At 36.5% G+C, this 17,037-nt stretch overlaps 1 protein-coding gene and 1 pseudogene across 1 annotated transcript; one reads left to right on the forward strand and one right to left on the reverse strand.

The window, feature by feature from the left end:
- Positions 1–2,133: 2,133 nt before the first annotated feature.
- LOC109051452 (REST corepressor 1-like) lies at positions 2,134–4,702 on the reverse strand. Its single transcript, XM_042774171.1, has 3 exons — positions 4,247–4,702; positions 4,090–4,149; positions 2,134–2,173 (listed from the first exon to the last, which is right to left on the reverse strand). The coding sequence occupies exons 1-3, from the start codon at positions 4,401–4,403 to the stop codon at positions 2,142–2,144; spliced, it is 249 nt and encodes an 82-aa protein (XP_042630105.1). The 5' UTR covers positions 4,404–4,702; the 3' UTR covers positions 2,134–2,141.
- Positions 4,703–6,949: 2,247 nt separating this feature from the next.
- LOC122148177 lies at positions 6,950–8,047 on the forward strand (annotated as a pseudogene).
- Positions 8,048–17,037: the final 8,990 nt, after the last annotated feature.

Raw genomic sequence — 17,037 nt, forward strand, 5'->3', positions numbered from 1 at the left:
TTTATATTACCTCGGTCTTTCTTCCTTATTTGGCTCACAGTCAGATCATCCGCCTGGAGAGTAACAACTCACTTTTTGTTCTTTCTCCTTCATCATCACTACATGAAAAAAAGGATTAAAAGTTTCAAATATGACATTTCCTTTTTAACAATCTGACGAAACATATTCTAAAAAATAAATCATGCTAGCCTTTCCTATGACAGCACAAACTCATCTTTGATCAGACTTTTTAAAACCAGCAGAAAAAGAAAACAACACAACAGGAGATTCTGCCAACATCCCTATTAATATCTTCACGCCATAGCTGACCTCTCCTCTCTCTGTCTCTCTTCATGTGTTGTCTGTTTTGCTGCGCATGGCGGTCCCACCCACACTCGTTTTGCTGCGCGCTGGTTTGCTTCCAAGAGTAATAGTAATAGCACTACCCCAGTCTTGCAGTTTATGACCTTGTCTGGAAGCTGGACACAAAAAATCTTGTTTTGTGATGGAAACATCAGACATACGCATAAGGATACAGTCATTATTCATTGATCAAAGCTGACACAGATTCAGTTGTAAATTTAGTCAAAGTGTTGTAAATTGTAGGACTTGACAGAACCCCATTTGGTCTTCATATGCCCCAGTGACTGCATATTAATGAGCTGGATTCTGAGGCTCCTTATGATTGGATGTCACTTCAATGTGTGAAGATGCTGCTTCTCTCAAGTGCATGTTTTATTTTAATAGTGAGAGTGGGTTCAACCATCTCACTTACCATCTGCTGGATGCGGTGAAACGTCTTTCCATGAAAGCTGAAACCCTGTTCAAAAACAGCACCTTGTCTTCAACTGTCCACTCATCGGGAAAAGTGGGTGAAGTTGGGGAGATCTGCCAAATATTTTTCAATGTTGTGTTTGTGCCAAAACAGCATGCCCAATGCCTGTTAAATATACAAAAAAGCCATGAACCTAAAATGGAAAAAACTTTGAAAATGTTGAAACTGTAAAAAGACGCCTTGTTTTAACACTCTAAAACTGTGTAACTATAGGACACCTTGGTTTCCCTTTAACTAATACAGTAAAGAATAGTCTATCTTATCTTGTGAGTTACAACAGGTTACATCAAAAGAGTATTGAAAACGTCTGATTGTGCCTACAGTGTCTACAAAATATGTTGTTTCCTTTAGAAAAAAAAGTAAAACCTTCCACTGCAAAAAACAAGCATACATTTCAAACATAACCATTTTACCTGCTCCATATTGTACCCATGCTTTTTTCTTTGGCTATTGCAATATACTCATCCAACTGCAACGAGAAAAAAAAAAAAAACAATCCACCAAATCATCAGAATATAACTCAAAATTAAATAAAAATGTCTAAAACTATTGAAAAAACTATTTCACACATAAAATACACTTCTTTATAGACATGAATGACATATCTAATACATTAATCAAAAAATATTTCCTCCTATATTATAGCCTCTTCTGAACACGTTTTTTGCATTCTTGATTTAAGCCAATTTTACATAAACATGAACATCTTTATATCCTGTTCCACAAGAGGCCTGGGTAAAACAGAACTGAAAGAAGAAAAAAAAAAAACAATGACTATTTGGAATAGCATACTGTCAAACTACTAATATTCTATGCAAATTGTAAATTGATGAGTAGATCTCACAATTGAAAAACTTAATATCAAACAAAAAAAGTATTTAACCAGTAATAGACAGCTAGTGTTCTAGTGAATATTCATTGGCTGCATCGGGACAAGCCTCTTGTCTTCCATTGGTTGGACAACACTTCAGCGCCAGACTCAGTGTTGGGTCAAATAAATTTCGGGCTAATCTGCACACTCAAACGGATCTTTTTGTGTGTGTGTGTGTGTGGGAACTACAATGGTTCTCTGGTATTATGCTGGGAGAGGAGAAGTATTTTATCATCAAAAAATACACACTTCAGCTTTAGTTATCATCAATTTAAAGTGTCAGAATAAACACGAGTGGGTAACATGGTAAAAATTAGAAAGAATGCCAATCCTTTGAATTAAAAAACAGCATTAACTGTTGTCATATTTATAGAGCCAATTAAACATCCTCATAATATACTTACATTTTGGTCTCTGGTATACTGTGGATTTGGAAACCACACCAGCATTCCCAGATTATCTCTCTCTTGTGCTTGCTTTAGCTACCTCTGATATAGAGAGAGAGAGAGAGTAGAGAGTCTTTAGAGAGAGTCGAGAGAGAATCAGAGAGAGAGAGGAGGAGGTGGAGAGAGGAGAGAGAGAGATGGGTTGGGGAGAAAGAGAGAGTCAGAGAGAGAGAGAGAGAGAGAGAGAGGGGGAGAGAGAGCTGAGAGAGAGAGAGGGAATCTAAATAAGATCGGTAGATTAGGGAGAAGAAGAGAGAGAGAGAGCGAGAGAGCGATAAATTAGAGTCTCTGGGACTTGGAGAGAGAGAGAGGACGATGAGGAGAAGGAGAGTAGAGACGTCGGAGAGGGCAGAGAAGGAGAGATAGAGAGAGGGAGAGAGAGAGAGAGAGAGAGATTAGTGGATTAAACAAGAACGCATCCATCTCTTTTGATTTCAAATTATTGTTACTACTAATAGTATTTTTTTCTGAATGCCCTTTTCTACAAAGATTTTAAAGGGGTCATATGATGTTACTAAAAAAACCCTTTTTTGTGTATTTGGTGTAATGCAATGTGTTTATGCAGTTTATGGTTCAAAAACACATTATTTTCCATATAATGTTCATTGTTTGTTGCTCCTCTATGCCCCGCCTTTCTGAAACACGTCGATTTTTAACAAAGCTCATCGTTCTAAAAAAGCGAGGTATACGCTGATTGGCCAGCTATCTAGTGTGTTGTGATTAGCCGAAGGCCTCAAGCGTGTTTGAGTATTTGTTGCATCCAGTGGGGACATAATTACTGATTATAATGACTTTTACTGTCTTTTTACACGTTGCGTATCCTGCTGCATAAACATAAAACCATGTCTGCATTTTGTGATCGGAGAAAAGACAAACAACAAGCACTACTCTACACCGCTCAAAAACTCGCGTTTGAATCATCAGTGGCAAATCCTTTAAATATGTAAAACGTACTTACAGGCTGTGAGTCAGAAGCACCAGACTGTCCTTGCAAAGCTGGAACTGACCCACTTTATAGAAACAGCCTTTGTGACACAGACGCATTGCAGGCTACTGGTTCAGGAAACAGTCCTCATCCTCTGTAAAATGCGCTGCACACATCTGTATATTTGAGTTGAACTGCTCTGGAACAGTGTTGTAAATACAACTTAACCACTGATTTATGGTTGTGTTGTCTTTTTTTATGGAAAAAGTTGTATTTTAACTTTAAAGTTGAAGCTGACAGCGTCTCCACAACATGGCAGCAGCAGAAACAGCGAGAAAAAGTTATGCCTTCTTTCTTTGCGTGAACATTTGGGCGGCGTTATGCAAATCTTCCCACATCGTGACTTTGACATGTGGGGGCGCAGAATGAGCCATTTTAGGAGGCCGTGGTTTGCCTTAAACTTTTATAAAGAATATCTCTTTGGGTTTGAGACTTTAGTCTTTGCAACTTTACAGATCTTCTGTATGCACCAAGAGCTTGTAACACTCCAAAGAGAAGGGAAAAATTTAAATCACATCATATGACCCCTTTAATAAATCCAAGAAACCAAATCTTTGATATTTAGGTCAAAAGGAAATGTTTAAAGTTTAGTGAACTAAATAAATCAATTCAGAATGAAGACATTTCTTTTAAACAAAAATATGCCTGATGAATGCTGTTCTCTTAACAAATATACAGTCAATGATTGAAAGATCAGGTGCTCATTATCATCACCTCAAGTTTCAAACAATAGTCAACCACCCAAAGTTTATTTCATATTTTGTTTTTTGTTTTAGCATCTTTTTCATAACTACAACAGACCACTTTCAATGTAGGTTGCCAGCGAGACAAAAATAAATAAATAAAATAAATTATATTCTCGCTGAACATGAAGTGCACTGAACGGACAAACTGTTCCGGACAGTGTTTGAGGCTATTAACGCCATCCACCCTGTGTTGTCAATGAACCTCCCAACACTCAAAATCCACAAACCGGCATCATAATCGGGAACAACTGCCTGATACTGCGGTCCAACTCGCATCCCGCCTGCACCTTGTGAGTGACAAAAGAACAAATAAGATGAACTGATTGCATTCATCAGAACTGTATGAACTTGTGAAGAGCGACCGAGGCTACCACCATGACTTACCATGCTCGTCATCACTTGAGGAACCCGAACTTCCTTCCTCCCATGAATTGTTGCTGTTCCCATTTGAAGTAAAACTTTTGGTCGGATTATTCACGGAGTTTCTACCCCTTCTTTTACCCGATATCTCAACGGTGCCCTTCTCTAACATCGCAGGCATCTTGACAGCGAAACGAAAGGTGCTTGAAGGAACTTGGGCTCGCTGGCTGCTCGCTATAGCTAAGCTAACTCAGCTCAACTGCTCTGATCCGAAACAAATAACACCGTCCTGCACTGATGCAAACTCCCCAAACTGGCAATACAGAGTTACGAACAATTAAAAAGGTGCATCGAATGCATAATATTTCCCCCAGTCGTGTTAATAAGTGAAGTTTAGCTTTGGAGGCAGATAAAAGCACGCACGGCTGCAGTGCTAGCAGTGCGGCTGATCTAGCGTTAGCCCTTTTTTTCTCTCTCTCTGTCTCTCTCTCTCTCTCTCTCTCGCTCTCTCTCATCTCTCTGCTTTGGCTAACGTCAGTTCCTCTTTAAGGCAGAAATTCAAACTTCTGCATATAAACAAACAAGCTAGTTATTTTCCCCAGATCAAGCGTCGAAGCAGTGTTTTGTCTAGAAAACATCATTTTGCATGAAAAACAACTCTTGGCAAGTCATACGCAGTTGCATCAGCTGGCACTCCGTACTTGTGGACTAGTTTAGTGGAAAGCATCAATGCACGAGCAACCATGATCTCTCACTATAGCAAATAGTGGAAGATCCCCCTCATATTTGTATTCTTGATGCTGTTTTGCTGCACTCCATCACCCACCGCACTGCTTCATAAAACTCAAAAGTCAAAGTGGGAGAGTTATCATCAAATTAGAACATGTGTGGCTTGCACTTAAATGTGTTTATAGGTCAATGGTTAGGACAGAGTCATATAGGCTAATAAAACAAAAATATTATTTATTTTAACTTCTTGTTGAACTCTTTTATTTTTAGTCCTTTAATCTGCTTTTGGACAAGAAACCCTCAAGTGTCAGGTGTGCTTAAAAAGTTAAAAAGGAAAGTTCACCTAAAAATGAAAAATTATATCACTTATTTTCTACATCCATTACAATGTTCAAGACATGGGAGCATTTTTGTCCACTTACATGTTAGTATCTAGTAATTACACATATTTATGAGACACTAAAATCTTTAAAATAAAATGTAGAAAATCTTAAGACTAAAATGATAATAGTAAAAAAATGTCTTATTATGTATTGTCTCTATTGATTCCAGTAAGTATTTGAATAGTTACTTGTAAATAAAGTTCCAGTGTTTAAGAATAGTTAATAGAAAAACTGAAATATAATAGTCAATATTAGATTACTTACTAATAATTAAAATATAAGCTATTTGATTTAGATTAATTTAGAAGGAATAAATGTTATTTAATGTGATGCTCATATGCCTTCTTTCTCATTGTAGTCTCATGTAATTCGAGGTACAATCTGTCCAAAAAACTAGTCATCAGGGACATCTGTGCCTGTAGCACTGCACAATCTTTGTCTCATTGTTCTGGAAGTAATCCTAAAATATTATTATTATTATTTTGTCATGGTAAGTCTACATTGTTGTTCTTATATTGGTGGCATCTCAAAATAAATAATCATTTTTATTACAGATTTAGCAAGATCCCACTGAGATCCTGAACTCTGGTGGGATGAACAGCTTAAATACAGCACACAGCTACAAATGAATTTTGTGTAGTGTACAATGTATTTATATTCTGAAATAATTAAATCCAAGCCTCTGTCAAATCCAAAACAGTATTTATTTTTTATTTTGCAGTAATATATTCAGCATTGCTACAGAGGCTGTAATTACATGTTTATTACATCTGATTACGATTCATCTGATCTCCTGAACAAAATTAGAGAAAAAAAGATCATATTTTTTAAACAGATTTAAGTGTCCAGGATTTGCAGAAAACTCTTTGTTTTAAATGATAATAAAAAAGTAGCGATGGGTCCAATATAAATAATGAGAAAATTATTAAATGATAAACTATATAAGAATTATGACTGCTTTCTTTAAAAGCAATCATAATACTTATCCACTAGATGGCATATGTGTTCCTCAACACATCTTTGTCATCCTCTTTAATGAAGTTTCACTTGTATACTGCAGTTCATTTAAACATTCTCATAGCGTCTGGAGTCGTAAACCAGATTATCGACGAGTTATATTCATTTTTACTTCTATACTTTGCCCTTCACTTCTTCAAAAGAAAAATCTCTTTAAAAAACACATCTTAATTGTGCCTACTGTATATACAATTAATATAACCTCAAGGAAGCACTTAATCGTTCACCCATAATAATAAACTTTTTTCAGGATGCCATGATTAACAGTTCAGGTAGATCCCCCCTTGCAAAGAGCGCATGGCTCGGTCTGTGAAATGTTATGTAACAAGACTCGCGCAGAATGTACTGAATGCGCGAGGGTCACCTGATTGCGCCTAAACAAACGCACACATGCTTTCTAAACTAATAAAGGAAAAGCTGGAGGCACTTTGTACCCTGGTGACGTCCGCTAGTGTCCAATGGCAAAGAGCGCAGCGATATGTGCAAACCTTCCCAGCATATATAAACTCTCGGCTGAGTTTGTAGAGGGGTTTGAAGGCGGGTGAACGGGTTTAGACTCTATCGTACGAGATTACGAGATTACAGCCTTATTTTTTTAATTTATTATTCCGCCTGGCCTGCTGGTTACATATTTATATTCTCACAAATGTTTCAGTATCAGCTCTGGCTGCACTGAATATCCAAGTAAACGCTGTTAATTCGTAATTTTAAATCCAAACAGCCCCCCAAAAACGTTTGATATAACAGCGGGGCTCACAATGCCTTTGTATCTGGGGATGCACGAGAGCCGCGCGGATTATAAATCCCCGAAACAATGCCAAAAAACCTCATTTTGCATTTTATCAGGCTGTACGGGACCTGTTGCCGGTGTGGGTCCTGGAGGACATGCGGACAATGGAGGTGTTTCATTGGGAAGATGACGGACAGGCATGCGCGTACTCCCCGTCGGAGGCGTTTCTTTACGCGCTGGTACATGATCACCAGCAGTACGCGCGTTATTTACTCAGCAGGTTCTCCACCGGCGCATGGAGATGCCCAGCAGAAGTTTCTGCTGCTGCCAAGCATCCACCACACCGCACCTGGCCCTAGCCGTTCGCTACAACCCGCATCAACATCCTGAAAATGATCATGGCCACCACTGAAGACGTAACAGACTGCGAGAGACGGAGCTACCTGAACCGTCACGGATGCGTCCACACGGACGGCAGCAAGACCGCGCTGCATCTCGCGTGTGATCGGCGCGTCCCGAGTGCTTGATACTGTTGCTGTGTCCTGGCGCGTGTCCTTACGCAACGGACCTGACAGGGAAACACACCCCCTGGACTGTTTACTCAGCCAGATCTGCCAGAGTGACTTTGACATTGCGGACGAAGCGCATCTGCCTCGGCTATACCTCATTTTATTCATGCCCAACATTTCGCTTCCAGATGAAGAGACAGTTGCAGGACAATCCCCGATGTGTGGAGGCCGCTCATAGGAGAGCAGGGGCCTTCCAGTGGCTTTCAGGAACATCTCCCCCTTCGCTGTTCGTTCAGGCCATGCAGGAAGTTCAGCCAATCCAATCCCACAGACCAGCTGGACTCACTGCCGGTCTTCCTGAAAGCCCTGGACTTCAGACTGGATCAAGCCTGAAGTGCACAACTGGAAATGTAATAAAGTACATTGTTTGACTCAATTGTTTCTTGAAATATCCAGGTTTGATGCGTATTTTGTGCAAAATCTGTAAATGTGAATAGTTTGGTGTTCTTATAGTCACACTGTGGAAATTATAAAATCTATATTTTTTCTATTTGTTGCCTTGCAGCTTAATATTTCAGATTCAGTTCATTCAAGGTGCATCTTTTGTGTCTTATGAGGTCAAAAATCACAAGGACATCCTCTCTTGTCTTCAATGTGAAACACTACCAGTGAAAAGTCTTAACATACATGCACCATCTTTCTTCATTTAGAATGAACTAATTAACAACACTTAATTATAGTATTTGCAGTAAGAACGATTAAGCGAGAAGCCAAACAAGTTAAGCAAGTCAAAACTACTTCACTTGTTTATGGGACATTGTCAGACAACCCCCCCTCAGAACAACTTCATGAGGTCCACATCGTGGCGATCCTTTTTTAAAGACAAAGGAGTTCCTATGTATGCTGGGGAGACGTGTCAGCCCCTTTTTTTAACTATTTGGTATTAAATTCATGGGTCCATGTTAAAAAAAAAACACTAGTTACAAAGCATTTTGTGCCTTTATAGTTTCATTTCAAGCATTTAAGAATAAACATTAAGCATTTTGCAACAGAATATACATGATAATTATACACTACTAACTATTTTTTAGTTTTGACTATTTTGATTAACACTACAGTTAAGACAGTAATCTTTACGACGTATTATTACAATTTTAAAATAACGGTTCTGTCAGTTGTGCTTCTTAATATTTTTGTGAAACTGATACCATGGTGCATTTTTTTTCAGGGATTCTTAAATGATAGAAACAGCAATTATTTTTGAAATAGAAATCTTTTATAACAAATTAATTTACTGTCACTTTTGAATAAAGTATTAATATTTCTTTCAGAAAAAAATTGTAATTCAAGTGCATCGAACATTCTATAGTGTACATCACCCATAATACCACATTGTTGCAAATAAACCACAAAATGCAGCGACACTTTCTGTAAAGATTTTATTTGCAAGTTTCTCATGACTAAGGCATGGAGTAAAGATTGGCAGAGGTTAAGGTCATAGTTTAATATGCGAGTTCACATTTAGCTGCATCACCCCCCACTTAAATCACACTGGCTCACATTACATGCCCAGTGTAACACATTTATAACTTTATAATCCTGATTTACAATATGATCTTAGTGCACAAACGGAAAACACAACAGGGCCAAAACAATGGCAAATGTAACAACAGCTAAAGCAACTTGCAGCAATTCAATCTATCAAAAAATGCATATGATGCCTTACTGAGGGGTAAAAATCTCAAAAAGGAAGATTTACAAACACCTCACAGTCCAGACACTAAAAGAGAGAGGAGAGGAAACGATACATCAGACCTAGCACTGAATTAATATTTAGTTATCTATGATATCAAGATACGTTCTTTATATGGACGTGTATATGAAGAATGCTCTTCCAGCATTAATATACAGTTATTTTTCCATAATAGACTATGATAGATTCTATCAACCAAGTAGTAAGTGTCAAATAATTTTTTTTTTCTGTTTTAGGATTTTAAAGTCAATCTGCCCTTTTAAAATACCTCACATTAAACTGCAAACACGTCACTACAGTGTAGACAGAGGCAAGTCAGAGACTGCGCTCCTATAAGACGACTTCAACAGATACTTGTATTTGCCAAATGCCTACCAATGAACGGCAAAAACTCCTGATCCAAGTATTTAACAAGGTACATGGTGGCATTTACAGATAAAAGCTGAAACCCCCTTCTTGCAACTAACGCCAACTTATGCCTAGGATCCCTTTTTCATATGACAAATTATATATATATATATAGATTATAGATAGTAGATAGAATATAAACAACCCTACCTTGCCAAATGCACTTATGGTTTGTGTAGTCTGAAATTCTCATATATTCTTGTACCCTATAATGATAATAAAATGTTTTTGGTCAAAATAGAGAATATTTACATAATCTATCCCTTGAACGCCATAGACTAGCTTTAAAACGAATTCCATTCAACCATTTTTCCCCCTATATTTTTGTTGAAGAAAAGTGCATTAAGATACACTAGCCCGATTCACAGGTCCTTTTATGCTCAAAACAAGGCCGCATTTATTTGATCAAAAAACACAGTAAAAACAGTAATATTCTGACATATTCTTACAAATTTAAAATAACGGTTGCTATTTTATATATGGTTGAAAAAATAAGTTTTATCTCTGTGATGGGCAAAAGGCTGAATTTGCCGCCAATTACTGTAGCCTTTAGTTTAGTGTCAACATGATCCGTTCAGCAATCATCCTAAATAGTGGCTGATTTGGCCTTATGCTACTGGCTTAGTAAATATTTCTTTTTATATCATGTTGAAACAGGTGTGTATTTACGTATTTAATATATTTATAAAATAATAATAAAAAGCTCTTAGCTGAACCCAACTTTTTGAATGATAATCAATTATAAACGGAACCTCCTCCTTAAATCAATATGAGCTTAAAAAAAAAAAAGATAACATAACTGTATGTCTAACCATGCATATAGATATTAAAACCTAAAAAAAATTATGTGCAATGGATAAAAACAAAATGAGGAAACAATTTCAGGTTATAAGGTGCACAAGGGAATTTAACCCCCTCCAATAGAGCGTATTATTTTAATTTCAATAAAGCGTAATATACTCATACGAATTTGAGCAACATAAGGGTGAGTAAATGATGACAGAATTTTCATTTTTTTTAGGTGAACTACTCCTTTAAGAAGAAATAATAAAGTGCCTATAAAGAAATTTTACAGAATACTTGATTTCTGGATGCTTTGAGAATTTGTGGCATCTATAATCACCTCCCACTCTTCCTCCAGCTCCTCTCCACTCAGAGAACCTGCTTTGCCATGGGTTTTTGCTCCTATATGTTTTGTAGAGTCTTGGTAAGGCGCTGGTTGAGAGCACCAGTAGCGAACTGCCCACAGTTCATCCATCGGGGGTCACTGCAAAAAACAGCTACTTGGTCAGGCTTTGTATATCATCATTTATGTCCAGGATGCAGAAAGATGTTCATTTCTTCATCACCGATTCCAAACACTAGCGATCTGCCACTCGTCACCTGCGGCGAGCTGAGCCAAGTTGACCATCCTGGGATCTCTATTTCCAGTAGTCTCCAGCTGGGTTCCCTTCCGAGCTCTGTAATTTGCCGTATCGACGTGCCACTTCACCATTAGGAAGGCGAACCCAAGCGGTCGCTCATACTTAGAACCAGTTTGACCTTTGCCTGTAGTCCTACAGTTTGGAAAAAAAAAAAATACTTGAACAACAAATACATGACAAACCAGCAAACAAGTTCCTGCTCTAATAATTTTTTTTTGAAAATGAGGTTGAGAAATAATAAAGTCTGAATACAAGAATAATAAAAACAGCAAATTAGATTATGTAATGAAGGTATACCAGGGAATGTGCTCCCAGGCAGTTCCAACAGGCATCTCCTCAGTGATGCCGACGCGCACATTGCCCTGCCCTCTGTTGTCCAGCGCCCACAGCATGCGGTCATTTGGACTAGTCTGAATTTTAAACCAGATGAAGCCAGCAGGCTGCTCAACAAAAACACATGAGAATAAGAGAAGTGTATAAGGCTGGTGAAATAATCACATGGGTGTTTTCCAAGGGTCAGATTTATCCCTCACTGGTCATGGTAGTAATGGGTCATCAAAAAATAATGGTTACTGTAAACTAGAAATTTCAGTATGGAATCTGCAGTATTCAGCTGGTCATTTGTAAACAAATCTGTAACTGAATTAGATTTTTTTAAATTAATTTAAATACATCAAATTTGATACTAATTTCACATAAATTATAATAATGGTTTGATAACAGTTTGGAAAAGTTTGGAGTCAGTAAGATGTTTTAATGTTTTTTTAAGGTCTCTCTCTAATCAGAGAATCTCTCAAAAATTTTTCCAACAAGACACATTTTTACCATTTTGTAAACTACTTGGGGTTGGCAAGATTTTTCTGTGTGCTCACAATCTGTGTTTTTATATAAAATGTATTCCTGTGATGGCAAAGCAGCTGTTTCTCCAGTCTTCAGTGTCACATGATCCTTCAGAAATCATTCTAATATGCTGATTTGCTGTTCAAGAAACATTTCTGAATAATATCTATATTGAAAACAGGTAAGCTGTAAACAGGTAAGATTTTTGTGAAACCCTAATACTTTTTTGTTTTATTCATTGATGCGTAAAGTCAAAAAAACAGCATTCCTTTTAAAAACCGAAATCTCTTTTTTTTAACTAAATGTATTTACTGTCACTTTTGATCACTCGTAATGTATCTTTGCTAAATAGAAGTATTAATTTCATTAAAATAAAACTTACTGACCCCAAACTTTTAAACATTTGAGTATTTAAAATGGTTGTAAGCTTGTGTATGAGCTGAAACTACATTACAGTTAGGATTCTGCAGTCAGTACAGTCAATGTCAAATGCTTGTTTACTAGGGGGTGTAACGATTCACTAATTTTATTATATGTGTAACAAAATGTAACAAAATACATGTAATGTAACAAAATACATTTTAAAATACATTTAAAATGTAACAAAATACATTTAAAGCTCTTTTTTTTAAATCTTGGCGTACATAAATTTTTACATATGCAATGTCATTAGCCATCATTAAAGTAGCATCTAACAATGGACAAAGTTTAGTTTTTTTTTCCTCTAACTTATGGTTCTCTAACCATAAAGGCTGCTGTGTAATTTTGCCCCCCTGACTAAGCATTTAAAGAGATTTAGGTGAAGCATTTAAATAATCCTGTGAATGCACTTGGAGAATCAAATTGTAATAATCGTATTGAATCAAATTTAATTGAATCGTTCTAAATTTGCAAAAATCGTTCTTGAATCGAATCGAAAACCTAATTGTGAATCGAATCGAAGTCTACCCAAAGATTCACAGCCCTACTGTTTACCCTGTTCTGGAGGTTCAAATGCAGATCCAGGCAGGGGAGCATCATGCTGGTGGGTTCAGAGGTTGAGTTCCAACCCGAAAATACACCATTCCATTACTATCACATGCCCAAACATTTTGACTGCCACAAGACAAACTGAGTAAACTTCACGTGTCCTGTGGAGGGAGTAACAGAGAGAGCAAAAGAGAGATTACCCCATTTCACTATGATATTCCAGTGAAATATGAGGTTCAGAGAATGAACATCCCATTAATGTAGACTCAGGGATTTTTTTCATTCAACCAAAGCTTGTCTGACTTTGATAATAGCACACCTTTGACCAATATACCATATGATTGGTCATATTTATTGCTGTAAAACAACACACAGAAGTTTTGAAAGGTTTATTGTTTTTTTAATTAGCCTCACGTAGCCAGACCTTCAGACTGAGGGCAAAACACACCGGTGTGTAAAACACTTGGACGTATTTTAAAGATTCTATGCCGCAAACTTTAAATATTTCACATACATTTGAAAATCCAGCCAGCGGTTCGTGGGCGTGACATCTGAGGCTGATGTAGACTACATTTTAATAGACTTTAAAAGTGTTGAAATTCCTTAATAACTCACTGTACCTGGAAATATTTTGCAATCACAATCCATCTGATGGTGACTGAGTAAAATGGACCCGTGACCTTGTGCAGGGTGTCTGAGTGGTAAAGCTCTACAGCATACATTACATCTAGCACCATTTCACTAATGTACATGTCAAGGGCATCCAGGGCCATTTTCCCAGAAATCCTTAAGAGACTGGGGGACTCTAGAACTGTACAGAGGTCTTGTCTGTACACTATGATATGACAGGGAAACCTTGAAAAGACATTTATACGTCAACGGCACGTAATGAGGGTTGTTGCCTGAGGACTTGGATAGCAAATCTTAACATAACGTGATACACTAACACACATTCTCTCCTTCTTTTACAACTCATATCATCTGTCCCAATTTCCATGAACAGTATTCATCTCGCAGTGTGATTACATATCTACTGAGCAATATAAATGATCAAAAAACACTATTTAATATTTACACTTCAGCACAAAAGTTTGAGTCAGTAAGATTTTTTTTTTATTTATGAAAGAAATTAATACTTATTCAGCAAGGATGCATTAAACTAATCAAAAGTCACAGTAAAAAAAATATAATTTTATTAAAAAAAATATTTTAAATAAATGCTGTTCTTTAGAAGGAGTTACACCGCACTCACGATCACCAAGGTGCCAGACAAAGAAGAATGTATGTGTCAAAAAATAAACTGTCTGCACACTTGAATCCTTGTCACAAATTTGGTAATTAAATTTGTGACAAGGATTCAAGTGTGCAGACAGTTTATTTTTTGAAATAAATGCTGTTCTGAAAAAATAAATAAATAAATAAATTATCATGATTTCTACAAAAAATACACTACAAACATTTTCAACACAGATAATAATAAGAAATGTTTCCCAAGCAAAGAATCAGCATATTAGAATGATTTTCTGAAGGATGATAATAAATCCAGTTTTTTGCCATCACAGGATAAATTACATTTAAAAATATATTAAAATAGAAGATGCTTAATTTAAATTGTAATAATATTTCTGTACTAATATTTTTTACTCTCTACTGTATTTTTGGTCAAATAAATGCAGCCTTAGGCAATCATAAGAGAAATCTTTAAAAAATCTTACTGACTTCAAAGTTTTGAATAGTAGGGGGGTGTATATATAAATATATATACACCGTACTGTTAAGATAAAAATTAAACTAAGAGTATTAGGACACTTTCTGTTTTTTTCAAACAAATAATAGCTGAAATAGTTATAAGAAAATGTCTAACATACTATTTTTCCAACCCTAGTTTAATACTTATATACTTTTAAATTAAACTTTTTCAGATGTAGCTGTTTAAATATAACTCTAACTCAATGCAAAACAGAAAAATTAATAATCACTACTTTATCTACGACTGCTTGATGTGCTGTCTCTCATTCCTTTGCTTAGATGTCGTCCCAACTCGTGGCCTTTGGCCGAAAGAGCTCTTTACACAATGTGCTGATTAATTACCAACAGAACAAGATAAAGCAAAGCTGACGCTTCAGTTCAACTTGATGGCCGTTTTTCTAAGCCAATAGTGTGTTTCTTTTGTAGAATTTTATAAGTTTTATAACTCACTGAAAACAAACAACCCTCGAAATTGCGAGTAAATCACTGTCGCATATGCGACTAAATCTTCACTCTGGGCGACTAAATGATGTGTAATATTAGCCAATGGCTAATAAACTCTTAGATTTTACTCGTCAGTGTGTGAGTTGGAAGCTAAGCATAAGTTTGGCACAGATATATTTTCACTCGCCGAACACTCTGACTGAGCGCTTCAGAGTAGTGATGTTCGGTTCTTGAACAAATCGTTCTTTTGAGCCAGTTCTCAGGAAGTAACTGGTCGAGCCGGTTCATAAATCGAACCGAATCTAACTTTAGTTCCGGGTTGATGATGCTGGACGCACAGCCGAAGTAACACGTACAACTCAAAAAGAACCGATTGAGCCAGTTCAACCAACTGTCGAAGTTTGCCGAGGATTACCGAAAATTCAAGCCTGAGGCGCGTACTGAAAATATGCTTATTATGAATGTTATTAATTTACATTTTATTAAAACCCGCAAAAACCTTTCTGTCGAGTGCTGTAAATAAATTTTACAATAGTTTATTGTGTATGCATATTACATTTAAAGTTTGTTAAGCGAAATCAAGGATTTTTTGATTTTAAGACTGTTTTATTCATTCTTTATACTGTAGACATCTAGAACATATCCGCATTTGTGCATCAATGTCTGTAATGTGTGCATTAACTTAAGTGAATTATGTTGTAATTACCAGAATTTTCACACAAATAACTTCAATGTTTCAATATGTGTTGACACAAATGACTTACTTGAATTTTACATTGATACAACATTGCACTGAGTTGTTAGAAAAGAAATGTGTAGAGATGTTATTACTTAGTGACGTTGGGAACCGATGAATCAGCTTCTTGAACTGACGTTCAATGAGCGGATCTGTCCAAAAAGAACCGGTTCGCAGAAATGAATCGGACTTTGCATCACTACTTCAGAGTTTTACTCTCCGTCAAGCGATCTGTGCTATTTTTCAGTTCATCTCAGTGGATGCACAGTGCACATGTGTTTGTGTATTTGGCGAGAGAGTCTTACATAAAGAACTGACACACTACATGTAAACGATATTCTTTGTTGTATTTTTTGTCAAAATAACGGCATCTACTTTGGAATTCTTCAGCTTTTAAGAACTGCCGGGTTTTCCATCTCATTGGCTGGCACTTACTTATTATCACATCCCTGTTTAAAATTTCAGCAAATCAGTTCCAGCGAATGCACAGAACCTGATTAATATTCATCAATCCAGCAGCTTGTTAATCCTTGGTGCGTTTTATATTGTTCTTATGAGTAGAATTTATATAATATTATTATTATCATATCAGTATTATTGGTCATTTTCCCCCCAATTTTTTTTTTTATTTTTCACCGAATGACCAAAAAAAGCACCAGCACCAGTCCTAAGTTCAGTTAAATTAACTAATTTGCATTCATACATAGTTACCAACTTTTAATTCTAATTACTAAACTTCTATTATTAAATAAGACCTGATTATCATATTATAATGCTTGACTGCCTGATGTTAAGTGTACCTTTGGATATTTATTAAAAATCTGGTGCCATTTTACAAACACATATATATACATATATATATATATATACATATATGATATATATATATATATATTATATATATATATATTATATATATATAGAGAGAGAGAGAGAGAGAGAGGGAGAGAGAGAGAGCGAGAGGAGAGAGAGAGAGAGGAGAGATGAGAGAGCGGAGAGAGGAGAGAGAGAGAGAGAGAGAGTTTTCAGTCTGGCGAGTAAACAAAAAAAAATTTACTAGTCAATGGCGACTCAACTGCCAGGGTGTCCTGTCCGTAGAGGGTTAACAAATGCCACAGGACATT

The sequence above is a fragment of the Cyprinus carpio genome, chromosome A17, assembly GCF_018340385.1.
Source record: "Cyprinus carpio isolate SPL01 chromosome A17, ASM1834038v1, whole genome shotgun sequence".
Lineage (NCBI taxonomy): Eukaryota > Metazoa > Chordata > Actinopteri > Cypriniformes > Cyprinidae > Cyprinus > Cyprinus carpio.